Source organism: Hyalella azteca, unplaced genomic scaffold (genome assembly GCF_000764305.2).
Source record: "Hyalella azteca isolate HAZT.00-mixed unplaced genomic scaffold, Hazt_2.0.2 contig11722, whole genome shotgun sequence".
Classification (NCBI taxonomy): domain Eukaryota; kingdom Metazoa; phylum Arthropoda; class Malacostraca; order Amphipoda; family Hyalellidae; genus Hyalella; species Hyalella azteca.
This window is the reverse complement of record NW_025941708.1, coordinates 139,535-165,593: the sequence shown is the minus strand read 5'-3', so window position 1 is coordinate 165,593 and position 26,059 is coordinate 139,535. Positions and strand designations below refer to the sequence as shown.

The following is a 26,059-nucleotide window of genomic DNA, read 5'->3' as shown; positions in this document are numbered from 1 at the left end:
CTTTAGGGAGTGACCATTGCATTGAGTGACCTGGTTGTTAGGAGTTCTGCCTAACATCCAGGCTGTTCTTCTCCCCAATAACATTTTATTTAAATTTAAATTTTTGCTTAAATTTAAAATATAAGCAAAAATCTTTGTGATTAACCCTTATTTATCTTAACTGTGGCCTTTGCTATTAGAGGATCTGCTGTAAATGTGTTTTAGGGGTTGTCCCTAATTGCCGCAGGGGTTGTCCCTAATTACCCCTGGGGGGTGTCCCTTTTTACGCCGCCGCGCGGAAATGGCTGCCATTTTTTTTAATGAGATAGGCAAATTCTGTCAATTACGTTTTCAAGCTGACACCTGTGTAGAACTTTTATGTAAGTAAAATTTTTTAATACGATGAATATTTTTTTGGCCTGAATGGTTTGCTGCTGCACATAAGCAAATGTACATATACCAAATTGGAATGTAAATTTTGGGTATAAAATATATACCTATTCCTTTTGTACTATTTAGCTGATATTTTGGAACTAATTAACATACAAGGTTTGATTGATTTTTAAAGTATAAAATCTATGTATTATGACTATGGGATTCAGGATGCTTTCTAATCTACTCATGTAGATTAGAAAAAATATAACTTAGTACTTACTGCAGTGAGTGACAGAGAGCGCATTTTATTGTCGACGAAAACGTGGTCACGGTCGGACAGACAGACGGAGGGACATGATGAGCACAATATCGCCTTTTTTCCATAAAGGAGAAAATGTGCTAAAAATGCAGAAAAAAATCTCTACTTTACCAGAAATCCTTGCCCATTTCCCAGGTCTGATGGCAATATTGATAACCTACATCTTACGACAATAGGACTTCAACAGGGTTTATAGCTACTTATAAATAAACTAAGTCTAAAAAACTTGCAACAGTGACCATTTTGAGTCAAATTTTTGTTTCAATAAAATCTCTTTGATTTGATCAATTTGTTTATTTGCTTTTACATATCTTTATAAAAATAAATTTTAATTTTTATCAGAGATATTTTAGACAACACATTGTTTATGTTAAAAATTTGTTTGTATCTCATTTCTGATAGTATCATGTTTGCAAAGTTTTAGATCACAGAGCCATCCTTTATTTGGATAATTATATGGAACCACCTATGGAAATATACTGTACCTATATAATTTGCTGCTGAAAAATAGTATGCATCCAAATGCACTTAAGTGTTTACTGGCCACCTGCTGAAAAAGTAAGAAAACAATACTTACGAGATTAGTATCTATGCTTTGTGTTATATTAAGTGCAAGACAAAATTCTATAGGGTAAAAGTAAAATTCTTATAAATAAAGAGGAAAAGTAGCAGAACAATAATTGAAACTTTGCCATCATTGGAAACATGCATGTGAAAATATATTGTTTTTAGGTGAAATGCATAAATGAAATGTAAATTTTGATGGTCCAATTTTTCTTCAATGATAATTTGATAGAAGTTGTGGAAACGGTCATCTAGTCTTCGCCAAAATTGCTATTTATTCATTTATATATATAGGGTGATTCGTAGAAACTTCCTGATTCGAAAGCTTGATAGAAAAACAACTAGTAAAAATATCGTTATAATATAAATTTTATTGAAGAAAGCATTACCCGAATTTTTATAAGACTTAGTTTTGGAGATGACATCGGACAAATGACGGCCCCTCATTGTCATTGCATTAAGTTAATCGATCTTTATGTACTGTTTAACCATCAGAAGCATAATGACGGGTAGGTTGGTGATTAGTTTGCGTACCTATGTTGTTCTTCAAATGAAGTTGGGTCCTTGGACAATCATTGTGAACAATTGATAAAAATAACCCTATAAAAAATCACTCTGAGCCAAATCGGAACCCGATTAGGACTTGAGTCGATCGGGAACCCGCCTAAAGGACGAATACAGAATGGAGTACGGAAGGCTCTTTGAGTAGCAATAATGGAACGGCCAGTAGAAAATTACGCCTCGACAGCAAACGCACGCTGCTCATTTGTCCACTGCATAGTGGCAACTGACTAGGCGGGATGAAGAAATATAGCCAAATTCATTTTCACAAATTTAGTTAAAATCTTCGAATAGATTAATCGAGAATTGCATTTCCAATCATGGTTCTGCTACCTAATGAACTATAGGAAATAATATAAAGAATACCTAGTTGAAGAATGTTTGTACTTGAAATTGAGGGCGTTCACGAAGTTATTAATTTATCATAAGTATTCATGACATCTTAATTTGCATTTTGATCACATAGCCGATAACATGCATTTAAATAATGTTTAGAATATACCTACTGGCTGTCATTTAGCTTCCTCTTTAAACCCCTTGTGTGGATTTATCTTTTATTACTCGTGTAAAACATTTGTGTTGATTTAGCTTACATTTTCCTTGTGAATCTTTAATTCATATTATCAACAGAACTGGCGCGGGATCAATTCAAGCAATATGTGAACACCTTGTCTCACGTGGTGAAGGAAGAAAACAACAAGTATTTGGTCCTCAAGAAGAAATATTGTGTAGATGCGCCTTTGACCTCGTCAAACAACAGACCTTCTGACCCTCATGTCTTGCAGTCACCCGACAGCAATTTTATCCCTGCCCAGTACAGCCAGAATCATGCACCTCACAACGTGTCAATCCCCAACGAGTTTGCCGTCTCACCGCAAGCTGCTGCTAGCTCGGGCAGAGGCTACCTTTTTCATGACCGTGGACCCGAAATGCCGGGTGAGCAGATGTCGAAAATGACCGATTTCAACCAACGTTATGGTAGCCAACAATCTCAAGGAATCCAACAAAATGACGCAGCGTCACCCTACGGCCAGCAATTCCAGCGACGTGATTCAAATTCTTCTTTCGGAGGTGCCGTTCCTAATCAGGATTATTCTGCTCCTCCGTTACCCCCTCGCCAGATCGCCTCGCCCTACAATGGAGGAGCACCACCCGCGGCTCGACTTCGTACTCCTCCGCCGTACCGTCCGCCGCCCCCGCCTCCTGAATCCCCGAAAATCATGGATCCATCACTCATGCACAACCCGCACGGAAACCCGAACTTCGGTCCCTCGTACAACTCGCACGAGTACAACAGATTTCCGGCACCTGGGGCAATCGGGCACCCCAGTGGGTTGTCGCACCAGATTTCAGCGCACGAGTACCGCTCCCCGGATCCATATCCCAAAGAGCACCATCGAAGATCTTCCTACGAAGCTCACTCTGAACAGGACTTCAGAAACCACAACCGGAGCTCATCATTCGATGAGCCTCCTGATCTTGGCATACCGGTGCCCCAAAGCTTTCCTGCAAGTTCCCAGCACCAGCAGTCGAACCAAGGACTCATTCCCTTGTCAGCAACGAAAAGGACTGGTCCCAGACAAGCGCCCTCACATCCAGACGGGATTCTACAGTCCAGATCCAGGAAAAACAAGTATGATTCACCTCCATCTGACGCGTCTCAGGCGTCGTCCGATGATTCGTCTGAGTTGCGTGCTGCTGACAGAGGACGGTCTCACAATCAAGTCGACAGAAACAAGGAAAATTTCGAACCTCCGACTCATAGTATCGCTATGCAATCAAAACAGGTATGCTAATTTCAAAGACGGTACGTTACCGAAGTGTACGTTTTATATAAATTATTCATTCTGTATAGGTACCTATATTTATAGATATGTAGATGACACGAGTTGAAATCCGCGCATGCACATATTTTTCTTTATTATTACAGTTTCATTTACAAATACCTGAAAAGATTCATGCTAATTTTTCAGCTAATACCTGAAAAGATTCATGCTAATTTTTCAGCTTTCATTTCATGAATTCCTTTGTTCGCTTCTTTGCAATAATTCCTGTGTTCGCTTCTTTGCAATAATTCCTGTCGAATTCTTTTTTTGCTATGCGTTTGCAATGTATGCGTCCTCATGTTGCATTGCATATTCTCCATGGTTTCAACCATCGACCCATCAAGTTGTCAATCGGGAGAACCTTTGACAGCACTCGCTTTCTGCACGAGAAAGCATCCAGCACTTATTTATCGTAGATCGTGTTGTTTGTCTAATATCTAATTGCCTATCGTTTACTTTAAATGAAGGATATGCCGAACAATCCAGACGGAGATGCAGAGTCTCTCGCTCCGCCGACCACGGGAGGAAACGAGAAGAAAATCTCAGTAAAGGAGAAAACTCAGATCTTTAACAGGATGGCCTCGGAGACCAATCTGGGCGACAAGCTGCTCAAGAACGGCTCCAAGAGCAACCGCAGCTCTAGAGCGGAGAAAGTAAGTTCTTTTATTGGACATTTTAGAGTATCATGCCATTTTCTGTGCCAGGAAACTTTTCGTTTACGTTACCGCTGGTGTCGTGGTTTCAAAGTATGATTGCCGACTTAATAATTGGCTTGAATATCCTATACCTATATAATATTGTATGACATTCTTTTACCTCCATTCAACCTTCCCCGTTGGTCTTCACTGAAGCCTATCTATGTTTTAAACCCTTCTCTAAAAATAGCATTTTATTTACAATTTAATCCAAACACATATTCATAAATTGCATCAAATGAAACATGTTACGCCGCGTACCGCGTTTATGTATTTATCATGACAAATGACAAATGATCATCTGTCTCACTCTAAATTTCTGCTAGAATAATTCACTCGTGTAAACTATGTGTCATATATATACTCTAATCTCACTTGTCTCATCCTGTGTATAAGTATCGTCCTCTGGAACTCATATTAGTGATATTAAATTTTTTCTGTTTCAGGATTACGACGACACCAAATCCATCCTTAGTGTGAGTTTTGGTTTGATGGGAGGACTTCAGGATGGTTGTAAATATTTCGGGTTTGATTTCATAAGAAAATGTTCAATACTGCTGTGTAAGACTTGTTCCCAATTTATTTTTATGTTAGCACGTTTTGCGTAGCTAGTGTTCACGTTTTGCTGGTTTCAGCGAAGGAATTTCATTGTTTATCCTAGAGGATAAATGTTGATATAATTTGATGGAGAATGAGTACTTTATTTCCACTACCAATTCATTGCGAACTGAATAATGCTGAACTCAACTTTTCTCTCCTTTTATAAAGCCAATCAACTAAATTATAATTAGTAACTAAAATGTATAAATCCTGATAAATCATTACTGCTCTTCACAAGCGGTATTGAATGTTTGAGTGTTTGCGTCCCGGCCGCGCAGTACGGGCAGGACGGTCAGGACTGGCTGGTGGCAGCAGCGTCGAGCGACTTCAACGAGATATTGCGGCTCCTCAAGGCACATCCTGAGCTCATACGGCGCAAGGTGAGCAAGCTCTTCAATTTCATTATTAACTTATTCTTCTCATAAAATATCCCCGTCTGAATCTGTACTAAATTCTTTGCCATGTTAAACGTATTCTTCTAATTGAAAATAGCAATCTGAGTTTATACGTAATTCTCCCTTAAAAAACAAGTTCAAAATTAGGTTTGTAGGTACAATTGTACGCATAGACAATTCACTGACTTCGTATTCAGTATCAAAACATTGCTTTTCGATTGATCACACTCGAACTTATTTATTAGTTATTGTATATGTTCATTGCATGATTTACCAATTCATGATTACTATTAAGCGACTAAATCTCATGCTATTGTATCGGGGATCTTGTGCCTTCCGTCGAGCAGTGGTTGTGTACGTGTATACACAGCGTTATCAGTTGATCTCCGAGATATCGCTGTGAGACGCTTCCTATCCGTAGTTATTTATCGTAAGGTAACCGCTACTCGGTGATTTACAACTACCCTGCGTCATGCGCGATAACTTAGGATAAGATTTCAAAGATGTTATTTTCTTAACACTTTGACTCCGATTGTTTCATCTTGTACTATTATTTCATTTTTTTGTACTGTTTTTAAACAGGGTTGCCAGACGGTCATTTTTTCCGGACAAATTCCGTGATTTAGTTTTTCTCAATTGCGTTGGCCGGCTCAAATTTATGATAGGGGTACTTCCTAATTAAATTTCAAATACTGCAAAAATAAAATAAATGGAATTTTTATAGCGGAACCTTTAAATAAACTATTATATATTGAGTTATTGGCCTTTTCTGTTCTCGGATTTGGCCGATTTTAAGCAACCTGAATTATGTACCACTATGTCCTCGAGAAATACATTTTGTGGTACGCATATGTACCACTTCGGAGTCAACGTGTTAAATTCTTCCATGTTGGTAAAATGCATTCGACCAGATTTTCGATGCGAAAATTTTGTCTGTTGTAATTTCGGAAATGTCCTGGACCATTCAGACATCGTCTACTGTTTTTTCAACAGTTCTGTGTTGCAACTCATTAAGGAAAACAACCCGTTTTTTGAAACCTGAAATACGTCGTTTGAACAAAAAAATTCTCGGTAGTGTCAGGAACAGAAATTTTTTTGCATATAGATATCCTGGTCTGGATATTCGCAAAGCAATGAAAAATGTAATTGCTCTTATGTGCAACCTTAATATTTTTTATAGTTTGCTGATGCTCGTGTATTGCACGAAAAATTTTGTCATGAAGAACTGATACAGCTTTATTTTATCACATCTTGTGCACGGTCTCAATTTGTATGCGATGAACACTGTAAACGGTACAAAGCAGAGCCAACTGAGACGGTTGTTATTGAAGTATCTCGATGTCGAGCAGTTTGGCTAATGATCGTGCTGCAGCAAGTTTCTCGGACTGCTACAAAGTTTAGTCATTGGTCCAATGCAATGATCTTCATGCGGACTACCTAGACCCACGATCTGAGTTAGTAATCCAACAACTGCAATTCATATTGAGTCGCGATTTAAATAAATTTATCGAAAACTTCCCTGAAAGTTCACTTTCGTCATGAGCAGGAAATCAAAGTTTGACGCCATTACCTCGAAGCCTGCAATTCGCTGTAAATATTTCGTGTCCCAACCTGCGTTCTATCCTGTGCACTGGTATTGCTCATATAATTTATTGGATGAATTTTTTTGTTGTACTCAAATTTCATAGAACTTTTCTATTTGTTATTCAGGGAATAGAATTTTTCCAGCTTCCATTTAAGCGCATTTTCTCATATAGGAAAAAAAGGCGCTATTGTGCTCGTAATGTCCGTCCGTCCGTCCGTGACTTCACGTCACGCTATTGTGCTCGTTCACGAGAAAATGCGCTCTCTGTCACTCACTGCAGTGAGTACTGATCTAATTTTTTAGCTTATGTTTCATAATGATTCTGAACAAAATATTTTCCTAATGCATGTGTATGCACGAAGCGAATAAAATAAAATTTTGATTCACCTGCCTTATATATGTGAATTTATTACAATCTGAAAGTCGGTTGCAGTCATTATATAACTCGGCCCCAATTATTATTTGTTTTCTTTTTGGAAAAATATCGTGAAATTCCAAGGTTGCTGGACGAGCTAAAACTTGACCACAAATTACCCGACTCTACGTCATGTTACTCAAACAGTCGTGTTTGAGTGCACACCTGGGGAAACCCGGCGCCTGGTAAGATCAAAGCTAACATTTTGGTCTGCTAGTCTTGTCTCGATTTATAAGGCTCCCAGGGTCAAATTCTTAGCGAATAAGAGCGGCCTTGTCTTAAACTGGACAGAAATATTTCTCGCGCCTTCTAAAGCTGCATTAAAAACAGCGCTAATGTCCATGATGATTTTCGCTAAGATTCGTGTTGTTCGCCGGATTTATGCAGGCTCCATCTTAATTAAAGAATTTTTTATCTGTCCGCTTAATGTAGGTATTACTTTTTTAATAAATCGTGAAAAATTAGGAAATCGACTCGCTTATAATGCTGTCAAACCCACAGTTACATCGATCGTTTAACAACGGCTCAGTTTTGTACTGAAAAATTCACTCCGGTTCCTCCGGTGGTCAACATTTAAAATAAGCATAGCTAACTGTGCTTAATTATTTATGTGAAGCGGCTAAATGTCTGTATTATACACACAAATTCACTAACTAAAATATCGCAACTCCTAAGAATGTTGTATTAAAGTTCCATTGGCATTTTTTAACTACGCTGAACGACCCATTTCGGTCAAAGAATTTAGCCTTTGACCTTAGGACAGCAGTGTGGCCCCACTTGGGAGGTTATGCGCCGAGTAAAACTACCAAGAGAACATTTAGAGTACTTAACCCTTTGGATGGTGCGACGCATGCAGTGCGCGCGGCCGCTGCTGCATGAGAGCTGTTGAGGGAGAGAGAGATCCTGCCCCTCCCTCGCGTGTGCAGTGCTGAGGGCCCCTGAGGGCTAATTAGCCTCGTGTGGCTCATTCCGTAACGAGCCATCTACCACAGCTTTGCACACGCCATCCCTAAAGACCATCACATGCGCAAAATCGTTTGCTACCCAACAGGCTGGGGCTGGGAATTCTTGAGGCATCAACCGCCTATCAAATCAGCGGTTCTCCGAGGACTGGTTTACCCGACTTACGCGGCATAAATAAATGACTGATAAGTAAACCTTATTGAGGCGTTTAATAAGCAGTGAAAATTCAACTCTATATTTTTATTTTTTAATGTTATCACTGTTATGCGAGTGTAGTAATTTTTTTTCTTAAATTTTATGTATGAATTTGTCAACAACGCAAATTTGATGAAAATTCGCTACCTCTTTTACTCTTACCCGAGAGGAGATAACTCTTTTTTAATCTGGATTATCGAATTTGTATCATTATTTTATTTCCCTGGTTTAGAGCAGAAATAATTTCAATTATGGCCTAGTGCTTCCCAGGCCTTCAATTATAAGTGATGCAAGTCTTGTTATAACGCGCGAGTTAACCCTCGTGTTGGCGGTAGGGAAAATGTACTGCACCCCGGCGGCTCTTGCGGCATTGATCATCGACGAAGACTTTGCCGCGGGCCATTTGAGTCGTGTACATCTCTGAGTTGCTTAGGAGGGTGAAGCAATGTTTCCTATTTCCTGCTGCCTGGTCCCTCAGCACCATGGCGCCTGCTCCGGGACTTCAATTTGGCTCTAGTATGAAGTACGTAACTTGTACATCATGTTTTGTTTATAATAAATATACACAATAACAAGCATTGTCAACAAATAATTATAACATATTCCTCTTGCAAAGCAATTGATAAATTTTGAATCGGGTGATTTTTCATCCTGCGTTTCGGGTGCTTAGAATCTACTGGAAGACCTCAGTCGCGTACGAACACCATTATCAACATTTATTTGAATAATTATCAGTTATAATCATACGCTGTTTTGAGTTGTTGATCTCAATCTCCTGTAAGTATTTCTGATAATTTGAACAGAAATGGCATTTTGAAACGCGAAAATGTTTTCAATTGAATAAATTTTGTCAAAATTGCGCGTTGAATTAAGGAAGCTTTTGAAAACGTTGACTTTCCGTTTAGTTTTTCACAATTTTTTTTTTCTAACTGCCAAGCAGCCGCATCCTCTCCTAAACGTTCTCTGAGATTGTTAACGTCTCGCTTGATTGCGATGCGCGTACGAGTGTTGTATAATACACATGTTTAGGTCTCTCTATATCACATTACTTGTTAACCCGAACCCTCGTTCACATTTACGACGAGGGTGCGGGGTACCGGAGCGCGAATGTTGTGACACTTGGCTAAATCATTGGGACTATTTCCTCAACTAAGTCGTTTTCTCTATTTGTTCTTCCTAAATCACTGGCCTGGTTACGAAGCAGTCAATGAGACTCTGGGTCTCGTATTGCTCGTCGCGTTCGATTGCCTGCCCCAGCGCGGCGTGTCCTTAACTTGACACCGAACTCTGAGATACTTGGGGTAAACTTCCACGGATGTTGGAGTCTCTTCGATAAATATTGTCATTATAAGTGATGAGTTGTCATTATAATGTTGCTAATGATTTACTAGCCTTCACACATATTAACAATTGAACACAAATACCAAGCTTGCTGTGATTTCCTTGAAATATCTTTTTTCTGGGAATTTGATCTTGTTCAGATTTTGGTCGTATCCGCCTTGATAGCCTTATATTTTAATGAAGATTGAATATCTTGTGTGTCGCAAGCTAACGCCTACCTTTTCATGTAACCTTTTTTTATGAAATATTCCGGCCTGAGTTTTGTATAAATCTTAATATTCCATTCTCTAAACCTAAGAGAATCACGTACCCAATTGATGTTCGTTTCTTGCCCCGTTGGTCGCGTTGAGGCCAAAATATGCATCGTATCCGAGGCAGCTGACATCACATCGGTCGTACGAGTTTTAGGCTTGCGAATATTTAGATCTAATCCAACATGTGTGCGATTTCTCGACGTAATAAACTGAGCTTAGTTTAATTGCTTTATTTAGGTTGCTACGGATGTAATTTTTGTGCACGTGTGGGTATTTATTATTATTTCGGTCTCAATTATTCGACTTCTTCCTAAAAGTGCTCAGTGAACGAAACTGACGCCCGGAGGGAAGAGTTGGGATCCTCATTACAGTTGCATGCATGAGCTTCGGAGATGATTTCTACGTCGCGGTCAAACATAGTAGAGAAGCAGGCGGCTGTTTTAGATATCTAGCACGATAAGCGCTGCGATAGCTCTTCCTTGAGCGTGACATGTTTTCTCCGCTCCTTCTGTTGTTGCATTGTGATAATACTGTTGATTTTTGGCGCCCGACAATGCCGTTTGCTGCCACTGGCTCATCATCGCTCTACTCGGCGCTGACATCTCTTGTTTAGCTCACGTATCATATATACGATGCGCCAGCCTCTTGCCTGCCTTCCTGAGTATCTCTGTATTGGTTGGACACGTACGGTCTTCAGTACTTATTGCTTTAGCCTGCCGGACTTCTGATTATTTTCAACATATTGGGGTTAATTTTTTAAATTTTAGTTTAGAGTTTCAATTTTCTCTAGGCTCTTTATAGAGATTCAAAGCAGTTCTTCGTTTTAAAGTTGACTTCGGTGTTTTCTCTTTACCGCTTATGATCATATTCAGTGGATATATGACAAGATTAGATGAATTACTTTATCAGGAAAGGACACGTACGATTCAATTTTTTTAATAAGTTTCGTCGTCATATCTTTCTGCTTTATTGTCATTCTTTGGCAATATTACCTGCAGTCATGTTCGTCAATTAATGTAAGATTTCTGAATGTAACTAACTTAGTACATAAAAATTTTGAAAATTTAATGCAGCTATACGCGCTGATAACATGAATTGCCTTGTACTTAGTGTTCTCATATTTCTTCATCTTTGACGCATATGGTCTTGCTTATGACAGATTTGAATAAAATTTTTATCTTCCACAAGATATCTAGACGTCAGATACGGTGGGTAAATACAGCAGATATCCGATGAGTGAAGATATCGCTATAGCTAGCATTGTTATTGAGCTGCTGGTCAGAGCTGGAACATATGAGCGACCAGGTGACATGGCTTGGACGATGTCAGGGAGGCTTGGGAGCGCTGTTCCTTCCTCAGGTCGCTTGTCGCCGGCATTTTCTGCCACGGATTGGTGTCGGCCACGATGAAGTTTTTTGCGTCATTCAGAAGGCCGTGCAGCGTGTAAGTGGCATTTTTGAGCGACACCTTCAGCGATCTAAATGCATTCGTGATGAGGGGACCGTGTTGATCACGCCTCGGCTTCTTCGGCACAATTGTAAATAAAATGTAAATAATGTTCTGCTGATCTGGTGCTGTGCACTGGTCAGCGATTTGCATTCTAAAAATGTCTAAACACAAGTGAGGCGCTAACTGCACCTTGTTCATAGCTTGTTACGGCTTACTGAAATGCGTTAGCTCAGAACTGCCCATAACATATAGTGAAATGAAACAAATTTTTGTCATACAGCGAAATGAAACAGTTATTTGTTAATGTAAACATTAGTGATGTTTTTGACCCAAATATCGTCTAAAATCTGGAATCCTGATACATGGTTCATCAGAACAGTTATGGTCTCTGAAATTGTCCACTGTTGTTTTCTTCATGTATTTCACATTCAAAACATTTTATTGCCATTGAAAATAAAATAAGTGTTTTACTTTAAGTCCGCGGGATTAAAACACACCATTCAATTGATATCTGGACTGACGAAGTGACAAATTACTTGCTGCTTTACCCCTGCTGAAAATGGTGAGCGAAGCCATGACGGGCGGACGTCTGGCTCCCTGTAACCTGTCCCTGCTTTTCAATGGTGACGATGTTCTGCTTGGATGTAGGATGAGAATTGAGACAGGCAGCTGGAGCAACAATGAAGACGCGTTTCTTGAAGGTCCAGCGAGGCAGCATTTGTTGCTACCCTGCGTCGTCCAGCGAAGTAGCTTGTCGTGTACCGACGGCCTTCTTGACGCTCACGCCTCTCCCGACACTGCACTCGAACCATTATAGCTGTCCGTGCTTCTCATGCACTCACATATAGACGTGTTCTTCTTTCATTGCTGTAACTAAATGGTCTCTACAAACTACTTTATAATATTCTGGGAAATTGTTTTCCAGTTAATGTTTTTTTCAGTCAATGTTTTTTTTTTCAGTTGATGTTTTTGTATTTATTGTATACGTTTTGTATACAATACGTATTCATCTTATAACGTGGACACAAATAACACAACGTTGTTTCCTTGAACGTGAAATTCGAAAACAAATAAAAGTAAAATAAAGTCACTCTTCTAGTATCTTGATTCCTGAAGTTATTTATACATGGGAGTTGTGCTATGACTGGTAATTTCCAATGCACAATTATATTAATGTTCAAAATTATTGTATCTATAACTACATGTTTGCATATCGTTTGGTTTAAAATTAATGAATCTTTATTTTCTTTTTCACATGGTTGGTTGGTTTCTGCAGGACCGGCATAACGTGAGTAAATTATCTTTATTATTAACATTAGACACCTGCTTTATAAAAATAGTGAGGCTACGCGCTTTTTTCATTAAATTGCGAATAAATTAATCGTTTTCAAGTTTTCAAATAATCGTGATAGGTCAATATTTAAATTCTTTAGAAATTACAAATTCTATTGAACGAACTTAGACTGGATGAAATTGTAAAGGCCTCGCAATTGCACGTATCATTGGCACTGTTCCACTCATGCACGTATTTGATAAGATCTCAGTGGCGCGAGCAAAGAGAATTGGAGTTCTGGTGCCTGTGGTCATGGCAATCTCATGACGAGTTATCTGCCTTGTAATCCTGTGAGACCTCATGCTACCTTTCATTTCGACGGCATTTATAATTGAAGATTCAATCTTAATTACATCTCTGTGAAGGCTTATGAGCACACAAGCTTCTAATACGAGCTTAGCCTTTGTTTAAAGGTGCCTCGAAATCGCACAGTCATTAGAGTCTATCAATTGGCACAGACTCCCGTGGTGCTTGTGCCCATAAAAACTGGTGAATACTAAATGGTTCTCGTCGATAATGATGCCTCTGTGCATACAGAAGCTGGTTTGTGAAGTGAAACCTATGAATTGAGCACTGTTCTTCTGGTAGATGAAGCATAAGAACTTTCGCAACTTTGCCTGTAGTAAATATTGCGCTGGGCAAAGATGCTCGAGTTCAATACCACCTGTCTAATGACGCCCCATCTCTAAATTAATCATTTAGCCTTCAAGTCAGCATTTTAATAATGAATAGAATTAATAAGTAATAGTTTTTCATGTGTCGAGATTATTATTATTTTGCACTTCAGTGCCAAAGTTTTACGAAGTCCTTCCAGGTCCTTCTAAAAGTGTAAGAAAGAAGGAGCTCAAATTTATGCTAGATCTTTTTTTCAGCATATTCAGGAATTTCGCTTACAATTCAATATATATTCACTCAGTTTCATCAATAATTTTTCCTTGACATGCCTGAGACTGTTCTTGCAGTTGTCGGAGGTAATTTTTATATTTATGAGTTATTAGAAGACGTGACGTTTAATTTATTCCTCTCTTATCTATGGATGCTGCTGTTCTCCATCGACGGCGATGCGCTGTGCGTGGGCTGGTCTTACGCTACTTCAGGGCGTAAGTATTTTATACTGTACGATATGTTTAAATTAATTGTGATACATCATTGCTAGGATGGTATGAATTATTCATCATGAATCATTACATGGCAAATATCAATGCTCGAAATTTATTATCAAATGAATTGGAGGAGTTTATTAAATGTATTCTTAATTGATAATATCAATTCTTAATTGAAATTTTACATTAATTGCGTCGCATTTTCTTGAAGCAAATTTTTACCTAAAAGATATTAATTTAGATATCAACTACTTTAAATAAATCATTGCTTGAACGCTGTATATTTCGTAGCATTTTTATTATTTGGTTGACTTGACACCATCGAAGAGATATGTTATAGATATTTTTGTTATAGCATTTTGATTATGCATTAATCGAAGTGTATATTTGCCTAACCATTCCTATTGTGTTGACATCTTGTATTTATATTTGTAAAACTATGCGTGAATGTGTTGATTTATGTTGAATTTGCCCATCTGCAATTTGAACCCGCAACAAAAGCATGGCACACTACAACTCTCGATCACGTCCGTAATCTCATTCATCTATTTAGTTTTCCATGTAATTATAGAAATCAAACAATAACTTCCCGTCAATCACCGATGATTTTACAGTCCTATATCATCATACCAACATCGTGTTGAGGTTTCCTTAATAACAGCGACCCCTGATAGATTACAATAGAGCAGCCAAATTGAATAGCGTTGACGTGCCTCAGCTGCTGCCCTCCTCATTTGCATGAGGTTCATTCCCCGTGAGTGCTGCACTAGAGATGCCTCCATGGCACCAGGAGTGGACTGTTATTGCTCCTCCATTCATCATACTCCATTTACACGAGGCGTTAGTTTGCACTAAACATGGCTAATAATTTCCGCTCGCTGCAATCCGGAATCATTAATGAAGTGACTCCGATTCAATTACCAAATGCATTTTCAATTAATACATGCAATTGAAAGTTTTATAGTCAGTTTTAAATGTTCAATGTTGATTTCGATAACATCTGACTTGGAAATATCAAGCGACTTGTCATAAATTGGATCGCTATGTGCGAGGCGGCTTTCGCACGCGTTACTTCTACTACTGCAAAGATTAAGTATACCTTGAGCGAAAAAAAAATTTAAAAAAATATCAAATGTTTAGTTGCATTTGCGATGAATAATGAATTTTATTCATTATTCGTGTCGGTTGAAAAAATTTCGGTCGGTAAAAGATTTCCGCAATGCTGCAAGTGACACAATGCAGGAGAAAGAGTAAGACTGGCTACTGTATGTACTGCCTGGTGCAGAGATATATTTGTGTGATGGGTGCGTGGGAAGCAGCACATGCTGCTATAGAGAGCAGCACCACGCAACAGCAGCAAGGGTAAGAAGAGCAGCTACTGGCTGTCACGGGTTCCCTGCAAAATGCACCAGCAACATGTTCCAATTAAGACGAGAGGGAGCCGCGCACCGCTGCCTGCCTTCCTACCCTGAGCTGCGTGCTGCTCGCTCTCCTGCTTCACTCTCACCATGTTATTACTGACCGTTCTATGCATGCTGCTCACTTCACTGCTCACCAAATAAAGCAGTCATTTGTCAGTTAAAACATTACAGCTACTGTTACTTTTACTAGTTTTGCTATCGATTCTTGTATTTCTTTGTTTATAGTTAATTTGGCTATTGTATTGTTTGTAACCGATTGCATATCGGCCTCAGTTGATATTTTCGGAATTGCTGCTCGATTATTTCTAGCTTGTGTGCGATGAAGTTTGATTGTATAATTAATTACACACATTCGATTGCTTTCATCCGAATTTCAATCTATCATAACGTAAATGTCTGTGTCAACTCTTTATGAATCTATCACTTTTTCGATTAAGGATTCGTATTAATCACAATTCTAGGAATAACTAACACTCCTGAGTATCACATCTCGACGAACGAGTCGCATTTCGACCAAATCACGGTTTATATTAATATTTAGACAATTTTCTTGCTTGCAAGGTCTTTGTGAACAGTAACAAAAATGTTGATGCCAAATTACTGCCACGCAATCCTTATCTCCGCGTGCGACGTAGAAGAACCGTGTTATCAAGCCTTCCCCAATGTCAAACCTAACCCAGATATCGGTATATATTGCGCCTGGAACCTTTTTGAATCCTTATCAGGGCGCCTGTGTAAGTGGGTCTCAGCTATGAATTTCTGTGTAATATTGATTGCACTGACGGGGTGGCGATAATTCAGGTTATGCATCTCGGTAACATATTTCTTTAAACGGTAACAATCGTTTTTTTTTTATTCTATAAAATGTTACCCATAAAATTAACCCATTTTTTTGTTCTCCACATGTGCTGTGTAATGCTGCTGTTCACCGCGCAGTACGTGAGTAAACGATCCACACGAAAGGAGAAGTTATTGACAGCTTTACCTTAAAATAATCTGTGTAGGGAGCTTATGCATTTTTCCAAGTAGCAATATTTGTAACGATACAAAAGGATAAAACCGTTGCTGGATGATTCATATCAAAATCCCGTAAGTTTAAAGCCAATTTTATTTATTTTTCGTCATTCAACCCTTAATTTTTTTCCACACGTTGCATCGTATGAAGTTCGAAGTACGATTCCCTATTTGTTTTTAGTGCTGCTTTTCGGAGGAACGTGTAATTTGATCATTGTTTATGCTGCTCGACTACACGTAATTACAGGCTATATGGAGATATGGTTTGCGAGTTTAGCTTTCATTTTCCGTCACTCAAGGCTTTGAACAGTTCAATTAGACACATTTATCGCCTTCTCAGCTGAGCGTGAGGGCCGATCTTCTGTCTCGCTTTATGTTCTCCCAAGAACGCCTCCCCATTTTTCCGCTCGTCTTTGTGGAGGCCGTGAAGTTAGATGACTTAGGCATGTGTGTTTACGGGGATGCTTCTTTTGTATGAACAGATTGCTCTCAAATGAGCAGGTTAACCTCGTTTAGTCCAAAGATCTCCATCACTTGCAGCCTTGATGACAGACTACAGGTCTCGTTAAATTTCCCTTCTCACGTCGTGGCTTGCGCTTCTTTTACGATCCTATTCTGATCGTCGTACGATCCGAGCTTGCTATGTAGACTCCAACATATGATATTCGACAACCCAGCGCTTGGAAAGTTTTTGAATCTGTTTTGAGCTTGCTTAGGTTTACAACGTTGCATTTACTTGATTCCAATGAGATCACGTTCATTGTTACGTTAAGCAATTTTTAAATAGGCCGTGTTTACGGTGAACGCAGTTTCCAGCGAATCTCGTACCAACGCTCAAGACTCAAATAATCGCAATACATTACTCGAGGAAATCACTCGCGTAAGCAAGCGGCAAATAAATCATGGTTGCATTCAATGGCGTTGTCATTATTACGATGCCTAATGACCCCTTGTGAATAAAACCTAGGCAGCAGCACGCAGGTATCTCGCCCATGATTCGGGAAGATCTTGGAACCTCGTGCCGGAACAAAAGAAAACAATCAAGTCGTCCTCACGTCTGCTCATTTGCATAATACTGACCCACTCCTAATTAGCCTCACAGACCTTGTGATTAGTTTGCTTCCGTTAAATTGAGTTCGGGTTATATGGTCGTCTGTTCTTTTGTTATGTGCAGCCTATTGGGGCTGGAACGATTAGTGCGTTTTTTATTAGAAATACCTGCGAGTTACAGCTACGAACAACTCTTTATAAGCTGCGTGATTTAGTTTATGAGTTACGGCTACGAACAACTCTTTATAAGCTGCGTGATTTAATTTATGAGTTACAGCTACGAACAACGCTTCATAAGCTGCGTGATTTAGTTTACGATAGTTTTGTTTAAACGACCACACATTTGATTGGTCCAATTTCTAATGAGATAATCGTAATGTATAGAAATTTTCTCTCTATTTTGCTACAGGATTTAAAAATTTCCACTGAATTTACATTAAGCCAAAAAATAGTACGACGAAGTCATATTATCTAGCCAAATTCGAACATGCAGATTATAATTAGTTTCAAGATTTTACACGCAGCGTAGTTCGCTTAGTATGGCCCATGTTAGACAATTAATGACGGCATGCAAGATTTCCTGGGGAATTGGTAGGGAGGAAAAGAACCTAATTTTATATAAATATGTAACAAGTTGTGATTCTCTTCTTCTGGTAATAATTCGGAACAGCTTTCATTATGAGGTCAGTATATATATTATTAACTTGTGAATGTTTACGGTGCTGTACAGACGGCGCTGCACTGGGCAGCAAAGCACGGGCGTGCAGAGGTGGTCCGTCTTCTAGCCGGCACCTACCAAGCGGACCCCAACGCGCGCAGCGTGAGTTCCGGCACTGCTTCCTCTCGGCGCCCAGTGATTGTTTTATACGTAGCGCATAATCACCTCATGTTAGAAATAAATTTAGCGGTGTTTTTTTATGTGTATTATGTATAGATCACGAAAGAGCTTTGAACTGAATAAATGCAATATAAATGGAATTGAGGTTGCAAGACAGAAATTTCTTAGTTAAATGCTACCAAAACTGTGTAATCGTATTAAATGTTGAAAGGGTCGGGTTACACTTGAAGTTTCAAGTTTCTTTTTGTAATAGAATAGAATTCGATCAAATCATTTGATTCTTCTATCTCGCATATTGCTTATAACAGCCAAGCAAGGCGCTTTTTTTCTCTGCAGCCCAACGTCTAATTTGGTTATTATTCCTAGTATTCTGACGGTGTTACATTAAACTTACATTGTAATGTAACTCAGCGATAAGCGCGAATACTAATAGCGTCGCATGAAATTTTTAAAGCGAAATTTGTTTTTAAAATTGAGAATAAATTCACGTAATTTATGTTGGCGTTTGCTAAACGTCACTTAGTGATTGAATAATCTGACTAAAACGCAACTATCAAACAATTAATGTTTTGGATATTGGTTTAAAGTTCACTCTCAATATTTCATGATTTTGTTTCTAATAACGGTTTCCTTTTTTCCTGGCTGGTGACTATTGACTGCCGTTGCTGTGAACTTCCGCCGTTATCTGCTTCTCCTGTTATTCGTGCAGAATGGGGTGCGTAAATCTCTACATTTTTAGTGTGTTCATTGCCGGTTTAGGGTAAGATCGCACTGCAAGGATAGAAACAAAATCCCGTATTACTGCAAGAAAATTAATTATCTATGCTTGTATTTCTGACAGACTTTTGGAATTTATATTTATTACGAGCTAAAATTGATTTCTTTTTGTCTACAAAATGTACGATTGCAATGCGCATCAAAATATTACCTTATAACGAGAACCATTGTTATTGGTGTTGTTTGTGTGCATTAAAGCGTGAAACCGTATTTGTTAATAATTGGATTTAAATATTATCTTTTCCTTATGCTTGTCGATAACTGCCTTTTATTTATCATTTTTTAAATTTGTTCGATTTGCTATGGAGTTAAAATGAATGATGGGCAATGGGTGTTCGCTATGATCATGAAATTAAATTTATTTCAAAGCTTCGAATTTGCCGGCTCTGGTTCTTGGGTTCATTTATAACAACTCGATTAGCTCATTTGTGTGGTCTAAAGCTTAATGCAAATTATTTTTGTATAAGATGTTTTTGTAATTCTATGCATGCAACGAACAGGGGTACACGCCTCTGCACCTGGCTGCCCACTACAACAGACAAGACGTCTTCGACTTACTCGTTCACTACGGTAAGATCTTCTATGTCATCATATATCTGTGGTGATTGTATCTCATCACTTGATGTACCAATTTACGGCTGGCTGATTAAGTTCTTACATTGACGGGAGTTTGATGCACTTTTATTCTTCTCGCGAATTATATGCTCTGAAATTATACTTTCGCGGACGTATAGTCCGTGAAAAAATTTTTCGCGGGGACGTATAGTCCACGTCCAAACTAAAATTTTCCCAGTTAGCAAATATATGAATGTTTGATTTTTGTTTTATTCAAATGAAGACGGCAATTGATCGTTACACAAAAGCCACACGTTTTTATGACCATCTCTAACCCTCGCTGTATATTGATCTGCTCCTGCGATATTTCGATTTTCTCTTTTTCAGGTTCCGACTTGAACCTCCGTGACTACTCCGGCAAGAAGCCTCGCCAGTACAACACCATAGCCTCGTCCACCATCAGCCCAGAGCACCAAAAACGTAAGTATCCCAGCACCGCAGCTTCTCGAGGATACGCATCGAAACCTCACCGAGATCCAGGACCTCGACGCGAACCAAGACCGGTACATGAGATGACACTCGGCACCGGAGATCAATTCAGACGGGCTGAGAAGAAAAGAAGTTCTCTATTCGCACGAGGTAGTTTATTCTCGTCGAAGCGGAAACAAAAGTCCCGACCAACCATCGAGCCGTTGACGCCAAAGACCAGCTGGCCTCTTGAAGATGATGGTGGAGATGAAGGACTGCCAGAGCATTCAGATCGAAGTCTGTCTAGTCCTGACTTGACGAGCGACAAACAAATTGGTAAATCTGCGCACAGTTATTCAAAGCAACCTGACCAAGGTACAAACGATGGACATTTTTCTATGGGAAGAGGTAGAGGAGCTAACCCTCAAGCTGGAAATTATGCGTATTCTTCCCGTCGGGGAGCTATGCGTGGAGGCGGGGGCCGGACGCGTGGAAGAGTCAAGAAGTACAAAGGCCGTCCTCGACGTCGTTCTATCACCGGCGACAATCACACCCTCCCGTCCTACAAGAATCGCGGCCGAAGTGCCACCACGACAGAAGAAACTCCTGTTCACGGTCACAAGTCTAAGCTGGGACGATCAACGTCCATATTCTCGCTTGTTTTCGGTGGCAAAAAGAAGCACACTGAAGATGAAAATTTGCACACTATGAAACAATCTTTATCCTACAAGAACCTCAATGAACCCGTCGACAGTAATATCGAATATGTATCGAATTCTCCTCCAAGCTACAAAAACGATGACTTTGAGTCTCGAAATGTATCACCTGGAGGTAACGTGCAACATTTCAACAAGCATCGACTCGCCGATAAGAAAGCTCAGACAGCTTATAGGAATTCTCCGATGGGTTGGCCCATGCCTCAGTCGGTGTCTGGTAGTGAAGACAATTTTCATTCAGATTCAAGTTCTGTTGCTAAACCTCAGCCCATCAAACCAAAGCGTCGCAGTGGTGGCAATCCGAGTAGTGGGGTGGCAGACCAAGAAGTGAAAGATATGATTGATCAAAGAAGGATGCAGCAGATTCATTCTCGTAATGTTTATGAGGAAGATACATTGTCATCACACCAAGAAGTAGGCACGATGGTGAAAGTTCCCAAGGCATTTCCGGGTTCTAACATGAAAAAGAAAAAGTCACCGCGCCCCGATCTTGAAGATTCAGCCAAGGCTCCTCCAAAGGTTCCTTCTCACTCTCGCCATGAAACGGAAACCCGAAAACCTCACCCGGCTTATCCCGAATACTACAACAGTTACTCGGAAAATGATTCTGAATTCAACTCTGGTGGAGATTCAGAAACCGACTCGGAAGATGATTCTGATACAGATTCGGATGATTCTGCGATTATGAACAAAAAGCTGAGTGCCCTTGCAATTAAAGCTAAACTCGAAGAAAAGAAGGCTAAGAGGCAACCACAGACAGCCCACGACGAGACATCAGTTTGAGCTGCTTGCAATGTCCATTTGAGCATTTCGTATACGGTACATAGTCGCTTGATTTTACTCCATAACTAATCTGCATCTATTGGATTCCTATATTTACTCTCATTTGGGCCTTGTAAAATACATTAATTACTGAAAACCATAAAATGCATTATCTAGAGTTAGAGCTTGATCATTGTTAAACATTCTTACATCTCGCATTCCTTTTATATTGATTTAACAAATTATTCACTGTCGAAACAAAGAAGAGAAAACTTGAAATAAGTTCTGACAAAACCTTACTAGTAAGCGTTTAGAAATGAGAATTTTTTTGGCGTGTTTTTAGGATAATTTTGATTTGCTACGCGTGATCCGTAAATTTATTTTAATTTATAACTAAACATCTTGAGTGATTTCCAAGAATGTAAATTTTGGCAGAGGCTTGTGGATTGCCAGAAATAAAATGATTGCAAGAGGTGCTGATTGCCAGACGTGAGATGATTTCGAGCGGTAAAATGATTATATCCTTGTAATGTCAAGGTATAGAGATTGTCTTAAGATAATTGAAGGAGGTTCAATAATTTACGCGTTTTAATGATTGTTGCGGGCATTATGACTGCTAGAAGTAAAATGATTGTCAATGACGCTATAATTACCATAATTGATTGTATTTCTAGTGGGATAAGGATTGCCACAAGTATTATTGTGTGAGGTATGAGAGTTGCCCGAGATGAAAAGATTGTCATTTGTATGTGGATTGACAGGTGTATTAGGATTGCTAAAGGTACAACGGTTGATGACAATATATTGAGTTACAATGATTGCTAGTGGTAAAGGAATTGCAAGAGTTACAATGATTGCTAGTGGTAAATGAATTGCAAGAGTTAGCAATGATTGCTAGTGGTAAAGGAATTGCAAGAGTTACAATGATTGCTAGTGGTAAAGGAATTGCAAGAGTTACAATGATTGCTAGTGGTAATGGAATTGCAAGAGTTACAATGATTGCTAGTGGTAAAGGAATTGCATGAGTTACAATGATTGTTAGTAGTAAAGTAATTGCAAGAGTTACAATGATTGCTAGTGGTAAAGGAATTGCATGAGTTACAATGATTGCTAGTGGTGATTTAATTATTGTGAAAATTCTAATAATTGCCAGATGAACGATTGAAGGGCCTTAAGACATGTCCAACCACTGCACGCTTCATTTAGAACTATTTTCTATAGATTGCACTACTAAGCTCGCCCTGATTCAATTCAGTGCAGGAAGTTAATGTGCTGCCACGATTAGCGGGGCCTCCGGTTTCTTCAAATATTAGCGCATGCGCTAGAAATTTCTTGTTGGATTTTTAACACTAATCAAGTTCTGCCAGATGTGTTTTCTTACTCGTGTGGTTAGCGTTTGCGTAAGATTAAGAGTAGAAATATAGGTAATTGCTTATTATGCTGTTGTTTCTCGTTTAAGTTATCAGATTCTCTAGAGTTCTTCTTACCTTGATTGTTTTTTTTTTCTCCATATTTTTATTCAAGATGGTTCGTTTTGACCTCATCATGACGCCTCAATTTTCATCTGATCGAAGATATAAAAGATTAAAAATTTATCCTAAATCAAATTTATTTATTTGTTAAAATATGTAATGGGTTTTTAATCTACACGTTCCTATTTTCCAGATTTCCTCATAATTGTTTTTTTAATGATATAGCTTTTTTTTTATTCCATGACTGAATTCCTCCCTCCCCGAACTGACTGACAAAGTCGCACGGTTCTTCTGTATCAATGATACGAAATTTTAGCTACCAGCTTGACCGGCAGACTAACGTTTGTGCCTAATATGCTTGAAGCTCCATTTGTACTTCTATACATCGATCCCATTTGTACTTCAATACATCGATCCCATTTGTACTTCAATACATCGATCCCATTTGTACTTCAATACATCGATCCCATTTGAACTTAGTTAGGCTGTAACTTGGACCTTAACTTGGTAATTATTCTTGTGAGATCAAACTGCAATTGCTACACCTCAAGAAGTTCGAAATTTTGAAAGCCGTCACAAAATTTTAGGATTAAGAAAGAACTGCATTTTTGTTTGCTTATCGTGTGACTTAGCTTGTAGTAAGGTAATCTGTTGTTTTCTTTGTCGGGATTACTTCGAGTTTGATTATTTTGTGTCGGGTGTTTGTGATTTAATATAATGTAGTATTATTTATACGACAACACCATGCTGTTTTGGTGTAAATTTTACTTTACACAAACCCGGTGTGATTATTAAACTTTTGTGCCTCAAGGATATTGAACTATTTCGATAATGAAATTTTCCATATTATTAGCGCATTAAACCTAGTTTAACATTCTGACGTATCAAAGTTAGCTTTACCCGTTAGTAATCTAATTGAATCGTAATCATGTAGTCACGCATTTATTATCAGCGACAAGCGTTTCTGCTCCATTGTAACATTTATTGCCGCATTATCAGCGACAAGCGTTTCTGCTCCATTGCAACATTTATTGCCGCATAACTTCTTGAGGAATTATTTCCCATTGCAAACTGGTAATTGTGTTTATCGTCAAGACGGATTGCATGAAAAGTTTTATATATCATTAGGCTCTAGGTGTGTTCGCGAAGGCTCTTTTTGGTAGTAATTTATCTAATGGATCATTTAAATTGTCGTGATTTATGCGAGTATTTGGTTCATGAACTTTCTTCACGTACATTAAACTGACTTTCTAAGATAAAGCAATGAAAAAACGATGTAATTCATTATAATTTTTAATTATTTAGATTTAGTGCTGCATGCATTTTTATTCTGATTTTATACTTAATAACTTCGTATATTTTTCAAAATATTCTAGTAATACGAACAACTTGCTTCACAGTTTAGGTATTTTTTCTTAATTTCACGCTGAAGTAATTTATAATTTTTATCGAAAAAATTTTCAAGCGAATTTTCTTTTTCTTGTTCTCCAAGGATGGTCTGTTCTCCTTTCCACCACGACAGTTGACCATCTCGGGTCTAGCATTATTGCTGATGGAATAATTGAGCTTCATCCTGAACTCTAACTTTCAACCTATCTAACCCATCTCGCAATGGTTCTTTCATCATCCTAATCTATTCTTTTCTGCTTTTTATTTGGATTAATTTTTGTATACTTTTTTAGATAAAAATACTTTCCTGAGAGCTTCAAAGGTTTCTCACGCGACCTGCACTCTTTGGTCATAAACGCACTAACTGCATGAGTTTTTATTGACCTCTTCATCCTTACTTATTTACTTTGACTTTCCTTTGGTATCGTTCATATTCAGGTTGAAAAATTGTATATAAAGAGAGTTCTATACTAATTATTTGATGGTATCATCTACTACTAACTGGGATTTATTGGAATGCCCGACCAAAACAAGTGTCAAAACAATATATTTCTGCGTTCGGATACTTCTTAAGAACTTTTGCTTCAAATTTTCACCAGTTGACGACACCGAGAAACCTCGTTCATGAACTGACTTCATGCTATTGAAATTGTTCGCGCAGATGTCATGTAGCGAAGAACTTTCGGTGTCTGAAAGTTCTGAAAACATCAGCTTCTTCATGAAGGAGAAATTAACAACTTATTTATTGATATTCGCCATTATTTCCGTTCTTAATTTGAGAGTCCTAAACAAATATAATCGAATTAATCCATAATAGTCTGCTCACAATTCGATCACAACCGCGGAAGTTTTGTTTCTAAAATATCGCTTCACGTTGAGTTTTCCATAACTGGATGCGTTTTCATTGAGGTCCAAGACTTGAGTCTTGCGAGTTATTAAATTTTATCAAGTAATAATAATATCATTATTATTTTTTTATTATTATTATTATTATTAAAAGTTAACACCGAGATTTGAGTTATCGAGTGGGACGAAATTTCATCAAATCTCCGAGTTGCTCCCTCGAATGGACCCCTCAGCTTATTGATATTTGCTTATATTTGTGCTTAATTTTGTGTCTAAAACTGTGGCATGTTGATAGCTATTCAGTCTCTTAATTTTTTTCTTAGTTAATTCAGCTCAACATATCGCAACTTTTCAGTTCGAGCAATCGTAAACTTTAGCTTCCTGATGAATTCTTCTCTTTTAGTCGGTCTCCTACGAAGGGCATATTTGTTACTATCTAAAAATCTTACAAATACTTGAAGGTGTTATGTATTATTAACGTATGTTATCTAATGACGTTTGTGTTAGTATATTTGTAATTTGTATCAACTTTTGATGAAAATATGCCTTGTTATTTGAAAGCTTGTCATGTCATCATGATTGTAGATGGCAGCACCCACTTGCTTCTTTCCTTGTCTTATCACAACGTTTCTTATCAGCGGCTCCGCTCAGTTACGTTAGAGACAACAATGGCGCGCGTTTTTGCTTTGAAAACCCAAAATGTGAATTCATTCCCGCCGCTTAATCGCTAGTGTATCTCATGCCTCTTGGCTACCTAATACGTTTTTAGTGACACTGGTCACACTTATGAACAATGATA

At 38.5% G+C, this 26,059-nt stretch overlaps 1 protein-coding gene across 1 annotated transcript in view; it reads left to right on the top strand.

Moving 5' to 3' along the window:
• LOC108672407 (ankyrin repeat domain-containing protein SOWAHB) overlaps nt 1-26,059 on the top strand; it is a 31,733-nt gene that overhangs the window by 3,033 nt on the left and 2,641 nt on the right. The window contains exons 2-11 of the mRNA XM_018160054.2: nt 2,429-3,585; nt 4,092-4,277; nt 4,766-4,795; nt 5,198-5,299; nt 12,793-12,804; nt 12,860-12,865; nt 18,168-18,257; nt 18,985-18,990; nt 19,553-19,622; nt 19,995-20,087. Of these exons, the coding sequence (XP_018015543.1) occupies nt 2,429-3,585; nt 4,092-4,277; nt 4,766-4,795; nt 5,198-5,299; nt 12,793-12,804; nt 12,860-12,865; nt 18,168-18,257; nt 18,985-18,990; nt 19,553-19,622; nt 19,995-20,087 (1,752 nt within the window). The remainder of the gene's footprint in view (nt 1-2,428; nt 3,586-4,091; nt 4,278-4,765; nt 4,796-5,197; nt 5,300-12,792; nt 12,805-12,859; nt 12,866-18,167; nt 18,258-18,984; nt 18,991-19,552; nt 19,623-19,994; nt 20,088-26,059) is intronic.